Below are 19286 nucleotides of genomic sequence, written 5' to 3' on the forward strand. Positions count from 1 at the left end.
CGGATCACCTGATGGTAAGCGATTACCGCCACCCATGGACACCTGCAACACCAGAGGGGTCGTAAGTGCGTTGCCGGCCTTTAAGATGGGAGTACGCTCTTTTCTTGAAGGTTTGAAGGTCGTATCGGTAATACCGCAGGCGACAGTTCATTCAGTTCACTTACTTCTTATCGCCTTCCATCTTGTAAGTTTCTACTGGCAAGAGGAGTTTCTTCAAGTCTTCGTAAGCTATGGTATTGTTTTTATCAGTTTTCATTCCGATTACTGCCTCTGCGTTATCCAATTCCTGTAAAAGAAATTTATATAGAGATGCAACGGATACTTATTTGGTCGGATACCGGATATTTGGCCTGACCATTGCCCGAATATTGAGCCCGCAGAACTATACTCAAATTGTCCTTAATAATAGCAAAAATGTATTGTGTGACGGTGGTTACGTGTGGATTTTTACCTACTGTGTCATTAGTAGTTTTGAAAAAAGGGAAAAACAGGGCAGACGTATTTTGACGTGGACAAAAAAGATGCAAAACTGCTACGCCGTTTGTTTACTCTGCAAACTACATAATTTACGTAGGGGGGGGGGGGGGGGGGGGCAGGGACATCGTGTATGAAAAACCATTTGTAAATATCAATAAATTCTTTAAGTTGATGAAAAACACTAGTCTCCTGTTGATATCAGCTAACCTTGAGGATATCTTCTGTGATGGTGACCACCTCACCCTCGTTGGCTGGCCTCCAGGTCACTACCTGTCGCCCTGTCTCCAAGGTAAGGAGTTTCAGTCGATCCTGGAGTTTCTTGAGATGATCTGCCAACCTGGTAAGAAAAAAAAGGTTTTGGACTGTGTTGCAAATGCATCAAAAGCGAGGAATTAAAAATTAAACAATCACTCCGATCAAGTGGGTACTTAGGCACAAAGTAAATAGCGGCGGCGCGCGCCGGAGCAGAGAGTCCGCTCAGTACAAAGTGCCATTTTCGCCGCACGCACACAGACGTGACATTTACGCACACAGACGTTACATTTACAGGCGTTCTCGGGCACTCTCGGGCAGAGCTTAGTCGAGCTGTGCGCGCGTTGCTCACTTGACGTCTCCGCAGCTACGTAGGTAAGGAATGTAAACATGATAAGATGTATGTATAAACGAATCGATGTATGTACGTCTGTAAACTTATGTTACCTACTCCTTTTTAAAATTCGAAATTAATACAGAAGCAACCCTAGTGAGTCGGGCAAGTTTAGGTATGTATTTTCAAGAACGACGGGAGCGGACCTTCTGTTTATTTTTTATTTTGTGAGTTAGGTAAACAGTTCACAATGTGTAATGGTTGTCACAGTTACATTTGCATGAATGCAACGACATTAGTAGTAGTAGTAGTAGTAAAACACTTTATTATACAAAAGAAACATAAAACAGGAAAAAACACACATCATTTGTACAAAGGCAAACTTGTCCCTTTCAGCGATCTCTTCCAGTTCAGTGATTCTTTCAGGGACATTATACAAATTATCATTTATCACTTTTCACTAATGGTATCTTGCTTACGATTGCTAGTTTAATTTTGATTCTCGCACTGAGATGGCTATTGCGACTTCACGTTATTTAATTCTTTGGCCCGCTATTTGAGGAGTGTCTTTTCAAAAGGATTTATTTCCATTTTTGTTTTTATTAACTATTAACTCAGTTCTGCTTATAAATATCTGCTTACGTTAGTACAATATCGAAAATAAAATAATAATTAGGTACGAAATAGAAACCGTGGATTTACGTTTTTCTCGATATTCGAAAAAAAAGTTTGTAGGAGAAAAAAGCCCTTTTGAAAAGACACTCCTCATTTGTTGAGATCGTAATGTTGTAAAATTAAAAAAAAACTCACCTCCTCCTCTTCTGTTCATCAGCGACATCAACATGCGCGCGCATGTCAGCCACATAGCGAGTGAATGCAGGTGCCAGCTCTTGAGCGTCACGGTTGACGCCCGCGGCAGCTGTTGCGAGGCGGGCGCGAGATGACAGTAAGGATGCTGAGGGGGCAGACTGAAACAAAGAGTCCGAAATATGTTAAAGCCCGACCAGAAATATATGATCATTGTCTCGAGGGTGCTGTTATTTTCATGTATAGGGTGATAGTTCAATTTAGTATGAAAAATTTAGTTCCAATTAAATTCCGCAATATGGCGCGTGATCATACATTACTGGTCAGGCTTTAATACAGCATGCATACTCACAAAAATCAAAAACTGACAACGATACATCGGAAAGAAAAACCAGCAAAAAATGTTTTGCATGAAGTTCACTTGAACTTGCAAAATGAAATGAAGAGCGAATGTTGAATGCTTGGCTCGATCCTAACCTCTCACCATTGGTCAAGCACGTGTCAAATTGTACACCTCTAATCTTGGAGAGTCCGTTACGAGAGTCAGAGGACTGGGGTGCCCGGATCGGTCTCAACAAATAAGTAGGTAATAGCAGAAAGATCTCACCAGTGCTGTATACTTCTCTCCCTGTCTAGGCTGTAGCATCTTGTCTATCCTGTTCTCCAAATCTGTAAGGTCGTTGAGGGCTTCATCTAGCGCCGCACATTGAGCTGTTGCCAACGCTGATTGTGATGCGTATCTAAAATTATATTGAACCGTTAAATAATTTTGCCGGACAGCTCTGGAACTGCTACTATAATCGAATAAATTCAAAATATTATTTTTACTTTCCAGAATTCGGTAACAAAAAGATTACAATTCTGCAATTAATGATCATGAATTCTAACTCATTTTATTCATATCTACGAAAAAGAGAATACTACGCAACCGGAGTTGCGAAGAAAAACTATGTATAGGCCTTGCCATTTAGACAGAATTGAATGGAATAAATACTTGTGTGCGTAACCTCGCTCAACGGTACAATACGTGAGAAAGTGGATTTCCTTTAGTATGCAACCTAGAAAACGCTAAGATAATGGATCAGTTTCATTTTGTTGATAATTCGGTCGATATAAAGCGTGTTGGGACTCCCCGCAGGCGGTATAACGACTAGTGAAACTCATAATGGCATGCGTTTTGGAAATATCTCGCACCCCGCACGCAGGCCCTATCGACCAATGAAACTGATTGTCAGTCATAAGAAGGACAATGCTTACTGTAGCAATGTGCAGCTCTCGTTGAGCGGGCGTGCTTCTTTCTGGAGGTTTGTTTTCCCGGGACCTTCGGGGCAGCACTCTATCGTTGTGTTGATTTTTTGCACTCTGCTGACGCATTCCTGAAAAAAGCGGCCAAGTGCGAGTCGGACTCGCCCATGAAGGGTTCCGTACCATTTATGACGTATTAAAAAAACTACTTACTAGATCTGGTTCAAACCAATTTTCGTTGGAAGTTTGCTTGGTAATGTATATCATATATTTTTTTTAGATTTTTCATTACGTTATTTTAGAAGTTACAGGGGGGACACACTTTTTTTCACTTTGGAAGTGTCTCTCGCGCAAACTATTCAGTTTAGAAAAAAATGATATTAGAAACCTAAATATCATTTTTGAAGACCTATCCTTAGATACCCCACACGTATGGGTTTGATGAAAAAAAAAATTTTTTTAAATTTTTATTACGTATTAAAAAAAAACTACTTACTAGATCTCGTTCGAACCAATTTTCGGTGGAAGTTTGCATGGCAATGTATATCATATATTTTTTTTAGATTTTTCATTCTGTTATTTTAGAAGTTACGGGGGGGGGGGGGGGGGACACACTTTTTACCACTTTGGAAGTGTCTCTCGCGCAAACTATTCAGTTTAGAAAAAAATGATATTAGAAACCTAAATATCATTTTTAAAGACCTATCCATAGATACCCCACACGTATGGGTTTGATGAAAAAAGATTTTTTGAGTTTCAGTTCTAAGTATGGGGAACCCCCAAAATTTATTGTTTTTTTTCTATTTTTGTGTAAACATCATAATGCGGTTCATGGAATACATCTACTTACCAAGTTTGAACAGTATAGCTTTTATAGTTTCGGAAAAAAGTGGCTGTGACAGAATCGGACAGACAGACGGACATGACGAATCTATAAGGGTTCCGTTTTTTGCCATTTGGCTACGGAACCCTAAAAATGGGCAATCCTGAGTCGACGTTACATTCGAATCCAAAAAAATCACTAAATTTTATTCTAAATTTATATATAGGTACGTTTTTTAATAAAAACTAATTTAATAAAATTATCAAATACCAGTATTGGCTGTAATGTTAATGCAATTGACCATTAACCATTACAAATTGAACCGTAAACTGTAACGTTTGGCCAACTTTGACAAATACTATCATGAAGTAGTAGGGTGTTTGATTAATGATCATCAATACAGATAGGCGGAAGCGGAAGAGAGATGTCTGATTTTCTAAATTCAAGATTTTAGTTTCCTTGCTATTCCATTTCAAATTAGGAAGATTTATCCAATTTGAAATTTAAGTAGTAGAATAGGCATTGTTTCTATTCAAATTGGGGATTCACATCTTCGAATTCGATATTTTCCCTCAGCCTCTATAGTATTTTTCAAACTGGAAGGGTATGCCAAATGTCGTAAAATTGTATTGAATTGACATATATCAGCGTACCCCTCCAGTATGAAAAATACTATAGTTATTGTTCAGTTGATGTCTTACCTTAGCAGCGTGGTCAACATCGACCATGGGCGCGTCGTGTTGCGTCGGAGTGGCTCTGGCCGCGGCGTCGCAGAGCTGCTGGCACTGCGCGCGCACGGCGGCCGCGGCGCGCGCGTGCGGCGCCGCGCTGCCCGCGGCGGCCCGGGCCGCGAGCTGCAGGCGCGACGCGTCCGTGGACACGTCGGTTAGGAAGTCCTGGGAGAGAAGATGGGATACTTAGAAAATATTGTCAATTCGTGTCACAAAGTAAAGAAGAAAGGATATTTGATAAAATTTTGTGTACACTTCCCCTTCCTCCTTAAATCGGTTTTTCAATGCTGAGAATCGAGGCTCGGTTCGGATGGAAGGGTTACTACTTATAGGTTTTTCCACGTTTTGTGGTAATCAATTTGGGTGTTTATTATGTATTTTTTGGGCTTACGCGAAAACGAACAACGATTTGGCGCTGTCGTCAGGCATGGTCCCAACAGTAACCTACAAATACTCGTATATACTCAAACACACCCACCATGTCAGTAAAAAACGGCGAGAATTTAATATTTGCTATAGGAAGTCAACTTTTTGTAAGTACGTTTTTTTAAATTTGCCGCTTTTTTCTACTGACAAAGTTGTTATGCCAAAGTTTATGTAAGCTAGAACGATGGTCAATATAAGGATGCCTTTGTGCTGCTATGGACGTACAGCTAATATTATGATGGTGATTTTATGACTCTAAAATTATAAATCTATCTCGTCATCATACCAATAAATCACTCACCGAAAGATTGACGATATTGCTCTGTGCCTCGTTAACCGCACCGCCACGCGGTCGGCATTGCAGTACCAGATGTTGCAAGTTCAGCACTGCGTCTTCTAGCTCCTCACGTCTTCTTAGGTCCTGGTGGGCAAAATTACAATTTACAAAACATAGTTACAGTATGGATCAAGAAGTATATAAATAACTTCATAATTATGGTCTAAAGACTCACAAGCAGTGACAAATGAGTAACTAAAATTTGGTTTAGAAACGCGGCTAGGTCACCAGTTCGTCAGGCAGAAAAACGCAGAACAAATGAAGCTGATGTGAAAATGGACAACGAGGTTTATTAGCAGAAGTTGAATAATAGTAGCGTGAAATCCGGATACCTCTATTCTATAAGCTTCCGAGTGATAAGAATTAGTCTAGGACCTATAAAGATTCGATATCTACTGTTTAACAAGCAACTCTTGTACCCAAAACCTAAAGCAGGGTCACTTTTTATACAGCTAGAAGTCTAACAAATACATACAAACTACCAATTTAATATGCTACATAAAAAGCTTCCCAGGTATTCAAATTGTGAGAAATGGATCTAGTAGAATAATAAGCTATGTACTCACATGAGGCTCCTTCTTGCACCTAGCATTCGCGACATCCATAATTTTGAGGGCGTCAGAGAGCTTGTTGGCGAAGTCAGCCATCGCTTTCCGCTCTGCTGCAGGGTTGGTAGTGCATTCGGCGTTTTGCTGAAAGAAAAGCATAATCAATCTTATATTACTTAAGTTTTGTACTAATTGGTGGTTTTCTGTTGTTATTTGTTTATTCTTTCTTTATGCAATAAGCGCAAGGGGGTGTAAGTAGGTAACTGACTAGCATTCGGTGGAAAAGCAACGCATTATTAACTTTATTAGACTTCTGCAAAATAACATCAGATTCAATACTGATAATTCCTGAAAAAAAAATGGTTTTATCAAGCAAAAATCCAAGAGAACGATAACAAACCTCTTACCGGTGTTGACCATAAAGTAGAACATCAAAAAAAATCATATTTACCTTGCAATCCTCAATAATCTGTGCCGTCAACCTTCTGAGCGGAGTATCCTCAATCACCAGCTTCTCTTCCTTCCTCTTCACCAGCTTCCCACTGGCCACATCGCTCCTCAAGGCTTCCAGGATCTTCTCCAGCTCCATGATCTCCTGGGTCAGCTTAGGGATGGATGAGGGGATGGTCTTCAACTGCGTGGATAGGTCTTTGGAGGCGGTGATGAGTGCGTCTTGACATTCTGGATCTTGGATTGAGGGAGCTACGAGCTAGAAGGATAAGTGACTAGTCATTGTTCACGCCACATAAATAAATAAATATATATACTTACATCAAATCATACAAATACGCAGCTCTTTCAGAAAACATTTCAAATTCTTACTAAAGGAAAAGAAAGTTAAATGTTTGATGATAACGGAAATGCACGTTTGTAGAAATTAAATATCATAAAATCAAGGTTTCAAATTGTAACCTCTAAGAAAATGTTGAAAACACACACCAGTTACACATCTATCGCAGGAGTATGATTTCCTTCCAGTACAATCTTAACTAACCATTTATAGACCTTATTTCGTTGCAATAAGGTTTTCAAATAGTTAAATAAGTAACGATACCTTGGCGGTGTACATGAGGAGAGTAGCCTGGCTCGCACAGCGCCCCGCCGTCGGCACCTCTGCGGAATTCTCTGTGACACGACAAGCCACGTCACCAGCCGATTTCACTCGTAACAGAATCTGGTTATAAACAAAAATTAAATGTAAAAAGAAGAGATATGATATCCATAGAGATTTAAAAGTTAGTATTTTGTGATGATATTATAAAACAATCCCCAAATACATACAAAATAATGAAAACATCCCTTTTTTAATCAAAAGTATTTATTTTGGAAAACAATTCTTAAGAGACGAGAGAGATAATCGTGAATGAACGGAATTTCACCTACATACTCTGTTCCATTGAATTTTGAATCTGTTTTGGTAAGTTTTGTTGCATAGAGAATACATTAGAAATAACGCAATTTATGTTGCGTATACGGCTTATTTCCTAGGTTTCTAATTAAATATTTTTTTGATAATGCACAAATAATATTTATCACAAAAACATACCTCTTTCTCCTGGTTCGGATCGATGTCGGTGCTGATGGCGTACAGCAACTTAGATGAGTGGTTACCGAAATCCACGGCGACTTCTTTCAGTTTCTGAAAATAACAATGATAAAATTACTGTCATATAATGATATAGTTCCTTTACTTTTTTTATCTGCGATTCAGACAACTTGCTAGATAGAGCTTAGAAGACAATTCACGTTCCCATACCTACGAATTAAGTATAAGACCGCTTCCACTGGAGCCCGTGAAGAGCTAAATTCCATACAATTTGGCCTGAAAAAAGTAAGATAAGGCCTGGCCGGTGGTGGGTGTTTTTGAGTGGTGCGGTTTGCAGCCTAGTATTTTAATGGTAAAATACAGCGGAGTCTGTGGTCGGATGGCATGGTCTGAGTAGAGATGGTGGTGGTGGTGACGTCATCACCAAATTTAAATGGATTTGGGCGGGACATGTTGCAAGGCAGATTAATAGCAGGCAGGGCCAAAGTTTTAATGGATTGGTGACTGATTTTGTATGAAAGAAGCGCCTGACCCCCGTGAGCTCATTGAGTGAATGACTTTCGGAAGATCGTGGGGCACTTCGGGATGAGACTAGCCCAGGACCGGGATAAGTGCCGGGAGAAGCAAATGCTCAGCAGTGGGCGACAGGAGACTAAAATAATGATGATAATGAGAAGGTAAAATATTTAAAATCACCTTTTTGTCGGTCTTGGCCGTGTCACAAAGGTTCTTCGAAGCGGTGCAGAGACCCAACGCATCGCCAAGGAAGAGCTTTCTTCCTACTGGATCCTTCTGGTCTGCCAGCCTTATGGCATCTGATGTTGAAACATACATAAATTATTAGCTCTCTGCTTGCGGCTTCGTTCGCATAAAACTAAACCCCCATCTCTTCCTCCTTAGTACCTTTTGTACACCGGGAACCATAAAATTTTGGTTTCCTCTCATTTAATTCGTATTCCATCAATTTACCTTTTTGTGAATGAACGAAATAATATAACAAACCGGGGTGCGATCTGGAGATCCCGGTTCGAAGCCCGATTTGTGCCAATGAGAATTGAAATAGCATTTGACATTTACAAGTCACTTTTTAGTAAAGGAAAATATCATGAGTAAAATTGCATAGTATACCTACTGCAAAAAATTCAATTACCTACAGTTGCCATCAGATTTATCCGTGCAGCCAATAATAAAATATCTGAACATTCACTTTAAAGTCTTGATAATAAAGACTTTGTTCAGATGTTTGTGAACACCTTGGCCGATCCGATATATCATGGCAGCTGTACCTAATTTTCAGTAGGCGAATACAACAGACCAACAGGCAATGTAGGCAAGATGTGGATAATTATGATAATGTAGGTTTAAGTTACCTGCAGCAATGGTCGGCATGAGGTCAGAAATTACAGTAACACATTTTGTCCCAATTTTGTAATCCGGATTGTCTCCACCTGAGGATACATAAGTACATTAAATAGGTATCAAGGCTGTCTGCATGTTGTACAAGAGTAAAATTTTAGCAAAAAGTGTATATGAGTTAGCGTAATGTCAATGGGATTTACTAAGAAGAAATCATCACGGCTGGCTGGAAAGAAAAGGTGCAGAAATTAACTATTTCGTGGGGCGTTTAGATTACCAACTTGTAGAAATAGAGTCAGGCCACCGATTTTGACAGTCCAGACAGTGCAAGTATTATTTTAAATGTTCTATGCAGCCTACTTATCTTGGACTGACTCTGGATAGTGAACTATAGTGTATTTATTTTATGAGAACATACACAGAAGGTCGCGTCAGAATGGCCGTGTAAAAGATGGCGTTACGTTACGTCACGGGTCAATGTGCTATACTCGGGTACAGCGACCTTCTCAGTACAAAAGGCGACGAGAACAGAAGAGCTGACGGCCCATAGAAAGCGCGCCTTTTTCTACTGACAAGTAGGGTGCGTTTAACTATACTTACTTCGACAGGTCAGCAAATGAGCGGCAGCAGCGTTGGCCCGCGCCACCTTGTGTTCCATCTGTTTGTTAAGGGCCTGGATCTGAGCGTCGTCGAGAGATGCACGGGCTTTTCCATCAGACACGAAGGCCTGTGAGTAAATCATTATTACACGTCACTTATTGAGTGCACAGGAGCGATACAATATAGAAAGCTGTAGAGAATCTCAGCAGCGATGTGTGTCACAAAAATACGGCGAGTAATTTCTAGTAATTTCTTTTTTGTTGTAACTTCTCTTTCAAGCGGTTCACTAGTCGAGGAAACGGGCTAAAGGGAGCACACTATTCAGACATGAAGGAACTAAGGATGGAGGCGAAGGAGGAAGGAAGCATTAGGGAGAAGAAGATATTGAATAAGAAGTGTGAATAGTGTGATTATCCATCAGTCTTTCTCATAGGAAAACGTTTTCAAGAATTTAAGGTTTTTTTCTGTTTTTTTGTTCGTAACTTACTTGATGTCTTTCTTTTGAACAGTTGATCCACAAGAGTACACAACCATATTATTTGGATCAATCAAATAATCATCATAATAATCACTAAATATACAGAGTGCCTACAAGTATAAATAACAACAAATAAATACACAGACGCGTAAACTACTGACCGACTGTAGTATCTGTTCAGCGGAGCAAATGCTCTTCCGTGCATCGTCGATACTTTTGCCAAACTGTAGCTTGGCCCGTTTCTCTTCATCAGTTTGAGGGTGCGCTGCTGAGGTTGTAGACTTTACTAGTTCACCGCAGCTGTCCTTCTCTAAAAATATAAAAGGAAGAAGTGTTTTTCAAGATATACTTCTGCAAGGTATGTAAATAAGTAAGGTTAAACAAATGTTCGGATCTCTATATTGCAAACAATGACATTAAAAATCTGATGACTAATAACTGGCTATGTGCGTTAAGTTAGTTGACAGTGACGCCAACGCATGACGTGCCGAAAGTATGAACTTTCGTTAGACGACATTTTCATACTTTTTGGCAACTGCCACCTACCAAATAAACAATATGTCGACACCCACTAGGGCGGCACCACAGTCATGCAGAAGCGAATACTGAACAGCGTGCGCTATGAAACCAATTCAGAAATCAGACTAGCCTATAAAGTGTCGCACTGCTGGGCAAAGGCCTCCCCTCTAGACTTCCAATCTTCCCGATTGTTGCTGACAAATGCGTCCAGGTCGTTCCGCCATCTCCTCTCAGGCAGACGTAATAAACTAACCGTCCGTTATTTTAAAGATACCGACATCTGATCAAACAAAATGTCAGTAATTTCTTTTTCAATTTCAAAGTTGTTCCAATAGCAAATGTCGTACAGAACAGGCTGCCGCCGCCATTATGGACATCATCAAGATAAGGAAGCTTACCAACGAGTTTAGATATACTTAAAATGCATAACATACCCATACTACCCTCGAGTCGTAGCCTGTCTAGGAACTCCCTTGTGGCACCAATCACTCTGGCCTCGGACGCCTTCTTGCCTGCCTTTTCAGAGTCGGTTCTAGCTGGAACTAGTGGTTTATTTCCCTTTACGCCTGCAAATAGCCCGGGATTTAAGAACTGGCTACTATAAATATCAAAATTCTCAATACTCACAGAGTCGCTGAATAAATAATGCTTGTGATAAAATGAAACTGATCGAGACAAACATAAATTTCTTCTGTAGCTTATTCCTATGGCTTGTACTTCCAGTCCTCGACGACGGGCATCCATGCTGTTCACAGTTCAAGGTAGAAGTGGTAGCTCAATCTCATGAAGGCCTGTTTTCTATCTATCTCTGTATTTTCATAAACAAAAATGTGGTGGAAATAGGAAGAAGAATACCTGATCCATCATTAAGCAGTCTCCTCAGAGTAACAATCTCTGAATCAACCGCCTGTTTCTCCTTGGCCAGCTCTTCCCCAATGGCCTTGAACTTCGGAGCCTTGATGATGGGCGTCCAGGTGGTCTGCAGATCTTGGATGGAGGATGTAAGACGGTCTGAGGAGTCAAGAAGTGCGGCTTGGCAGCGGGAGGAGTTGACAGAGTGCGCTGTCAGCTGTGGAAAAGAGATACAGTTAGAAACAGGATTAATTTTTGTTTATTAAAATGACTAATCAGTAGATTTCTATTATCTAAGCCCGAACAAAAAACAACAAATGTTCTGTTGTTGATGACGGTGGGTTTGTCACTAAAGCTTCGGTCACTATTCTATCACCTACTGAAACAGGGAACTTTTGGCACTGACATTAATCATTAAACTAAGATGATAAGAGATCTGTAATCAGTAATCATTTATTGCTTTTCATATGTAAGTACAAACTAAAATATCCTGATAAGCAGAGGCGGCGTTAGGCGTGGGCGACGTGGGCCAGCGCCTACGGCCTCGCGGTCCGAGGGACCTCGCGCCTCAAATAATAAGTATATCTCGGACACAACGTAAAAATGTTCGTTATTTCTTGCGACACCAGAGGGCCTCGCTATATGTACCTTGTCCACATAAAATTTTGGTTTTGCCCCGCCACTGCTGATAAGCCTATAGGGTTTGTATGAATGATCATTCTGTACAATTTCCGAGTTGTACAGAATGATCTTTCAGTGAAGTATAATAGTAAGTGAGTATAGTGAAGAGTCAACCCCTCAGTTGAGCTGTTCGAGAACAAATAATTCCGACAAGTGGCGACCGTGACGGGATTGTACCAAAGTCCACGTACCATAATCTAAAGGGACATTGACGGGCGAGCGGAATATTCCATACGGATTGCAACAGTATGCTAAATTAATTAACAAGTGTACCTGTGCAGTGGTGAGTAGAGAGCGCGCCGCGTCGGAAACCTGCGATCCCTTGGTGTCCAGAGCCATGCCATCTGCTCCAGCCTGTTTTGCTAGCTCGTGAACTTTCTGGAGCATCTCAGATGTTTTGATGCAAGCTGACTTGCACGTGTCGATTATCTGCAAATTTGATAAATTTTAAGAAAACCATTATATCCATATATTTCTATGATTTGTGATCGCAGCGCACTGGTAGTCGAACAGTAAGGCGTGAGCTTCCAAATTGGAGGTAAGTAATAGTTCGAACGCCTGCTCGTATATGTATCAATTGATGAGTTATTTAGAACTAAATGTAGGTACATACTACCCATTGTATTTACTTTAACAGTTCCTTTTTGCAAAACATAGTGAAGAAAACGAACAAATCCTAATAAGGCCTAGATCCTTCGCGGGTTCCTTAAAAAGCAACCGCGCAAGCGGTAAGAATGGAAGGAGGAAAACCCAAAGTCTGGTGGGTCCGTTCTGAGTAGAATGCAATGTTAGGAAAGTATCAAGAATTATAGGTTCTGCTTACCTGGTGTGTCTTTTTCTGGTCTGTGTGGGGGTTGAACACGAAGTTGAGTTTGCCTGAAGCCAGCGAGAACTGTGTTGCGGCTTTGTTGAGCTCCTGGAAGTTCAAAAACAATGAATCTAGCTTTTCTTTTAAAGTAAGCGCATTTTCAAAATTTGTCTTAATACGGTTTAATTGTCACGACAGGTGTCGTAAATGCGTAGTTTGTCATTGGCGCGATTTTGGGGCAAGTGTTCAAATGTGCAAGGTCTCTTCCTATTAAAATCGAATCGATCAAAGTCGAAACTATAAAAAATTGCAGAGATTTATTTTCACCGGAACTAAAACAGAACGGAACTGAAAAGTGACGTTTTTGTTATAAGATAATTCATTTTTGTATAAATCTACTACGGAATGGAGTATCAAGATAAACCTTACTGGTTTAATAAAAACATTTCCATCAATACATCAGAAGTTATGTGAACGGATATTTACCTCAGGACTCAATTGCTCAGATTTGGCGCTAGCCCCCAGCAAGCGTGTTGCCTCGCATAGTGCCTTGATCTGTTCAAGCAAGTCTTTCCTTGCCTGCTGATCCATGGTGCTGCTCAGGCTCTTCGAATCTGGAACAATTTTACTCAGATTCTTTGACATTTCTTCGAGTACATTTTAGAATTATTTTCCAAGAAAGTACTTAGAGTTAAAACTCGAGAGGAAATTCTTATTTTGAAATATAAATGTTTTTCGTTTAAAGTGTTAGTTGAAATGAACCACTGTTGTATTTACCTTTAACGATATCCGGTATCAACTCTCGGATGGTTTTTGAAGCAGTCTCAGCTTCTAGGTAATTTGGATTGTTGTGATCTGAAAGGGGAACATGGTGATAATAAAGAGAAATTAATTATTTCAATCACACTTTTTTATATTATAAAAGGCTTTAAAGAAGGCTTTCTATTTAGTCGTGATCTTTTCTATGATCTGTCTCTGTGTGTGTCCACTTATGTCAGTTCACACTCTTTAACGGGATTCAGATTTGCTGTTTTTATTAGTCAAGTGTAAACTGCCTCTTTATTGCTTGAATCGACAGCATCTAGAGAGGTAGAAACGAAATTTCGATTTTAGATATTCGTCGCAGTCCTCTATACGTCTAGCACGTCAAGCTCGTCATGCTGCCAAAACGACCATCTATTAAAAATACGTAGTAGTAAGATTTTATGTATAATTATTATGTGTTCGCGCCAGCTAGAAGTCTGTGTTAACCGCTGCCTCCGCCGCATTCTCGGTATATACTGGCCCAAGAAAATCTTTAATGCCAGCCTCTGGAGATGCTGCAATAAGACCCCGATCGACCAACAGACCAAGCGCCGGAAATAGAGTTGGATTGGGCTTACACTCTGAAGGGATCCTGACCACATACCGAGGCAAGCCCTAGACTGGAATCCCCAAGGAAAGAGGAAACGTTGCCGTCCAAAGCAGACCTGGCGCCGGACTATAATTGCAGAGGCGAAGGCTATTGGGAAGACTTGGAGCGAACTCAAGCATGAAACTCAAGACCGATCCAGATGGCGGCGCACTGTGGACGCCCTCTGCCCCCATCTAGGGGACATAGGACAATAAGTCATTATGTGAAAAAATAAGTCCCACCGAGTTTTTTGCGCCGGTATCTTCTTGGGGTTGAGGTGTAGGGTTAGAACTAATAGTAAGTTCTGATATTCATAAGTGCATTGCAATATGCCTAAATTGAAGAATAAAGACTTTCAATTTCACTTTCACTTACCGTTTGTGGCAACTACAAGAGAATTGATAGCAGCGTTTAGAGTTGCTAGTCTATTTGACAAAGACTCCTGGAGTGGAGCAGCTTCTGACGCTGGCAAAGGCTTCCCGTATGGCTGTAAATACATTATTATATTAGTTACATTATAAGTATACCGAAATATGATGTTCTACACAACTGTTTCAATATATTATGTGAATACTTAGTAGTTTTTCTACTTCAAAATTCCACAAATTATAAAAGTAGTAAAATATTTCGTTTTATTTATTTCGTAGTTATGTTTTTCTTTCTTACTTCTATGCTATAATGATTATCATCTTTTATATTATTATTAACATCATTAGTATCACTTTAGTATTTATCTGGTTGTTATACTATGGTTGAAGAACAATGGTGTTTCTGGAACCTATTTTTGATTTCGAGCTATATAGAAATATGAACATACATGAATATTCATGATACTTAGCGTTACCTTTTTCACATTGCCTATATAATAATAAACCATTGTCTATATCTAACGAATATCTATTTAAAACATCTAACTAATCAAACAAATGTACCTCTGTGATCTCTTTCTCTGCATTTTGGATGGCAACCTCTGCCGAGGCCATAGACGCGATGAAACGTAGTTTTTCCTTTTTTGCTTTTTCAATGGCTGCGGCATCTAATACTCCTGTTAAATATTTAACAACATTATACTCGTACACCGTGGGCTGGTAAAACCCGAAAAATTTTAAAGGTGTATTCTTGATTGCATTTAGAGACTAAAATGTCATTCAAAGTTTTCTGAAATCGTTCTTGTTTTAGAGATACTGACAATTTCTGTGAAAATTTGTTTCTGCAATAACTAAGTGAAAAACGCCTTTTTGGCTTGTGTGTGTGTGTGTGTGACTTGGTTTACACATACTAATTGACAGACATTAAAATTTTAAAGGAAACACGTAATTTTTAAGTGTAAATAAAATAAATTACTTATTCGTTGTATTTTTTTTTCGCCAAGATGTAGAACGAAATAACATGTGAAGTGCAGAAAACGCAATTTTCTTGCCGAATTTCTCCAAAACTGACCTTTATGACCTCAGGAGTGCGTGGTTTAAATCTGTCGGGTTTTACCAGCCTAGAGATTGGTAACAGAAAAAGGCCCATTTGATGGAAATATTTGCTGTGTTGGGTGAGGTCTTGTACTTTTAATTTATTTCTAAGCTTCATAGTTACTTAGGACATTAAAAACTTACTTTCATCTTTCAACGCCTCCTTCAGCCGCTCGATCTCCTGGTCCACCTTGGCCCTGGCCATTTGCAGGTGCTGTCTCCTAGCAGCGTGCTGGGGTAGCGTAAGCAAAGGGGACGAGAAAAGATGGTCTACTGATGACGAGAGTGCGGAGACGGAGGTTAGAAGGGAAGATTGGCAGAGGGGGGAGGAGATGGATGGTGCGGTTATCTGTAAATTACACCATTTATATAGATTACATTCAGATTAAAACTACACCTGCATTACTGCTGCAGGCTACACCGTCACTGTACATGACCCTAAAATCTTACCTCAGCAGTGGTGAGTAGATTCTGTGCAGCATCAGCCAGCCTGGAGCCCTGATCGTCCAAATCTGCAGCCGCCTCGCCTTCCACACTCTGTGCTAGATCATACACCCGCTCTAGAAGTTCTGACGTCTTTTGACATGTGGATTTGGTTAGGTCAATGATCTGGAAAATAAATAAGTAACAACTATGTTACACACTGATAAGTTAGCGGCTTTAGATAATATTTGTTCTACATTACGCGTCTTAGACGGTCTTCTTTCATCTATGATAGCCGGAAGATCAGCGCTGACTTTTGTGTTAGCTTTTATGCTGAGGCCGGAACCATTTCGTGGTAAACTATTTATTGATTCTATGTTTAATAATTTCTTTCTTTTGTTAAGTATGCTATACTTTTGTATGTTATAGTTTATCACGAAGAAATGCGATGAAATGCGATGATTTCTGATTATTTGAAGGCTCGATGCCCAAGAAGAAAAATTGAAACACGAATCAACTAAGCAGTACCTGATCTTCCTTCGCGGCGTTAGCACGAGGATTGAAGGTATACACGAGCTGTCCCGATGCTTTGGTGTACTTCTCTACAGCATCTTGTAGTTCCTGGACAAAAAATTTACTAATTGACTGAGGAAAAGCGAAAGTCGGAAGGAAGAAGGTAAGTCGGAAAGAAGGTCAGAAGGTTTCAGCTTATTGGGCGAAAATTCATTCGTATGTCTGCATGTTCTCCCCTACAGGTCGCATTTGTCAACAGTATCTCGTGAAATATGGTGAGCGGGTTCGATAATAGGGATGACATATTGAATTTTATAACAAAATCTTGAAAAATTGTTGATGGCAATTTATTGCAATAATGTGGATATTAAAATAATATATTGAAATTATAAAAATAGGTCCTGAAAGGTTCAAAATTTAAGGTTTATTTTAACTTCCTAAAAGGAATGTTAGGAAACCATTCGATTCCTTCTAAAGCACCTATATTTTCTCCCATACTTTAAGATGAGCTCTCAGTGACCGTGACGTCACGTTCACTTATGGTTTTGTTAGGAGCGTTTCGCGAGTTAAATACGATAGTCGGGCGTTGACTATCATTTCTGACTTTTGTATTAATTTCATGCACTGGTTTCCATATAGACATTTGATCCTAAAAGCAAACCTAATCGATTTTAATAAAAAATATAGATTTTTATTTAATACCTAATATAAATTTTTTGTCGATTCAGTTTTTGGATATTTTTATAAATGACGGGGGCCAGCCATGGGGGTTGGTGATGGTGAGGTCTACCGCTCACAGAGCTACTGCTCAATGTTTAACAATACCTTGCAATATCGACATAAAAATTCTAAAGTTTGTACAATTTTTTATTCCGAATGCTCTCTACCGATTTGTCTCATTTATACTCACAATCGCAAGCTTTCTAGAATTTAATAGAAAAAAAATGGTACCGTCATACAACTTATATGGAAAACAATCTTATTGATAAATAACCTACGGACAATGTACAATATTTTTCGGCGAAGATTTGTAAGATCTTAAGAACTTAACAATAAAATCATCTGCTCATTATTAAGTCTAGTCGTACCTTATCTTTTCCGCTATTGTCGCCGCTGCTTATTGCTTTAGTGGCCTCGCATAGCTCTCGCAACAGCTCAAGCATATTAGCGCGAGCCGCTTGGTCTTTCCCAGCGGGCAAAGTCTTCGCATCTGAAAGAATATAGGGTTAGCATGGGGTTAGCTTACTTACTAACTGATACATTCTTTAACTGACCTCTGATCAGGGGCGGATTAAGAAGGCGCGGGGCCCTTAGCACAATAGCTTGAGGGGCCCCCTGGTTTAAAAAAAAATGATTAAGTGCGAGTCGGACTCGCACCCCGAGGATTCAGTACCATCACAATATTTTTACGCTGTCTTAATATTTTTCGACTCTTTCTCGATTAGTTATTAACATGTTATGCAGTGTATTTTTTAGGGTTTCCTAGTCACCTGGAAACTCTTATAGTTTCGCCATGTCCGTCTGTCCGAGGGTTTGCTCCGCGATCGTTAGTGCTAGATAGCCGTAATTGGGCATGGATACATAAATCATGCATTGCGACAGAACGGTAAAATAAAAACTATAAAAAAATAGGGTACCTCCCATACAAAATGTTTTACTTTGATTTTTTTTTGCTTTGACCCTATAGTGTGGTTGGATAAGGTATTTCAAAACAGAATAACGATCTTCAAAAACCTTTTTTTATAAAGTTATTACTTTCGGTAATAATCGTTCCGAAAGAAAAAAAATTTTTTTTAGCCATTATAAAAGTGCCTAATCTTAATGAAGTTGTTATTTTATCACAGTTCAATTCTTCTATATAGGTGTCCTCCTTACCTTCGGTTTTCATCACCAGATCAGGTGGATAACATTGTATTGTCACCGATTTTTCCCTAGTAAGTGAATTTTTACCAACAAATTTTGACAAATGGTCACAAAAATAGTTTTCAGATTTTGAAAGCAACTTACCGAGTATTGCAAGTTAAATAAAAGGGTCTCTATTGTTTCCCATAAAGTTTTAAAGCATAATGTATTGTTTGTCCGCATTTTCGTTAGTCATAATTTGGTTTTTCTCAGAAACGCGTAACTTTTCAGGATTGCCATAAAACAAACCTAACCTAACCTAACCTATCTATAGGATAATCTAAGGAAATTCCTGAAAAGTTAACGGTTTCAGAGTTATGACTAATGATAATATGACTATCATTACATTATGACTTTCAATAATTATGTCAAACAAAGGGATCCCTAAATAAAAGCATGTAGAGATACTGTTTAACAATATGAATATTATTAAGTTTAATAAAAGCTTGTAAAAATAGGTGAAACGTGAGTCGGATCTAAGAAGTGGGAACTAATGGCTAAGTGAGCTAAAAAACAAGGCCGAAGGCTGAGCCCCACGAGCTGAATATCCGGACCAAACGATTTCGTAGCGTTCCCGTGCGAAGCTGAAGGCCAAGCTGCAGGAAAGCAGAGCCTAGAATGAAACCAATGCCAGAGTGTGAACGAGGCCGTAGGCCGAGCTCCGTATAAGGGTGGAGGCTCGGAGCGTTCTATGGCGGCGCGCCACCATGCAAAGGCTGAATTGTAGGAGAACAGAGTTTGGAATTGAACCAATGTGATCTCGGCACGCCTG

The 19286-nt window shown here is 39.6% G+C and overlaps 1 protein-coding gene across 3 annotated transcripts in view; it reads right to left on the reverse strand.

The window, feature by feature from the left end:
- LOC133530516 (talin-1-like) overlaps positions 1-19286 on the reverse strand; it is a 108444-nt gene that overhangs the window by 36068 nt on the left and 53090 nt on the right. For all 3 annotated transcript variants that reach the window (XM_061868445.1, XM_061868442.1, XM_061868444.1), the window contains 27 exons: positions 17701-17822; positions 16628-16720; positions 16127-16285; positions 15821-16025; positions 15146-15258; positions 14589-14700; positions 13598-13675; positions 13307-13434; positions 12836-12928; positions 12286-12441; positions 11335-11548; positions 10914-11045; positions 10122-10270; positions 9483-9609; positions 8897-8974; positions 8223-8341; positions 7527-7619; positions 7035-7154; positions 6432-6689; positions 5999-6124; positions 5397-5516; positions 4640-4834; positions 3128-3246; positions 2478-2610; positions 1874-2031; positions 685-814; positions 165-286 (listed from right to left, as the gene is read on the reverse strand). In XM_061868445.1, the coding sequence (XP_061724429.1) occupies positions 165-286; positions 685-814; positions 1874-2031; positions 2478-2610; positions 3128-3246; positions 4640-4834; positions 5397-5516; positions 5999-6124; positions 6432-6689; positions 7035-7154; positions 7527-7619; positions 8223-8341; positions 8897-8974; positions 9483-9609; positions 10122-10270; positions 10914-11045; positions 11335-11548; positions 12286-12441; positions 12836-12928; positions 13307-13434; positions 13598-13675; positions 14589-14700; positions 15146-15258; positions 15821-16025; positions 16127-16285; positions 16628-16720; positions 17701-17822 (3652 nt within the window). The remainder of the gene's footprint in view (positions 1-164; positions 287-684; positions 815-1873; positions 2032-2477; positions 2611-3127; positions 3247-4639; positions 4835-5396; positions 5517-5998; positions 6125-6431; positions 6690-7034; positions 7155-7526; positions 7620-8222; positions 8342-8896; positions 8975-9482; positions 9610-10121; positions 10271-10913; positions 11046-11334; positions 11549-12285; positions 12442-12835; positions 12929-13306; positions 13435-13597; positions 13676-14588; positions 14701-15145; positions 15259-15820; positions 16026-16126; positions 16286-16627; positions 16721-17700; positions 17823-19286) is intronic.

Source organism: Cydia pomonella, chromosome 23 (genome assembly GCF_033807575.1).
Source record: "Cydia pomonella isolate Wapato2018A chromosome 23, ilCydPomo1, whole genome shotgun sequence".
Lineage (NCBI taxonomy): Eukaryota > Metazoa > Arthropoda > Insecta > Lepidoptera > Tortricidae > Cydia > Cydia pomonella.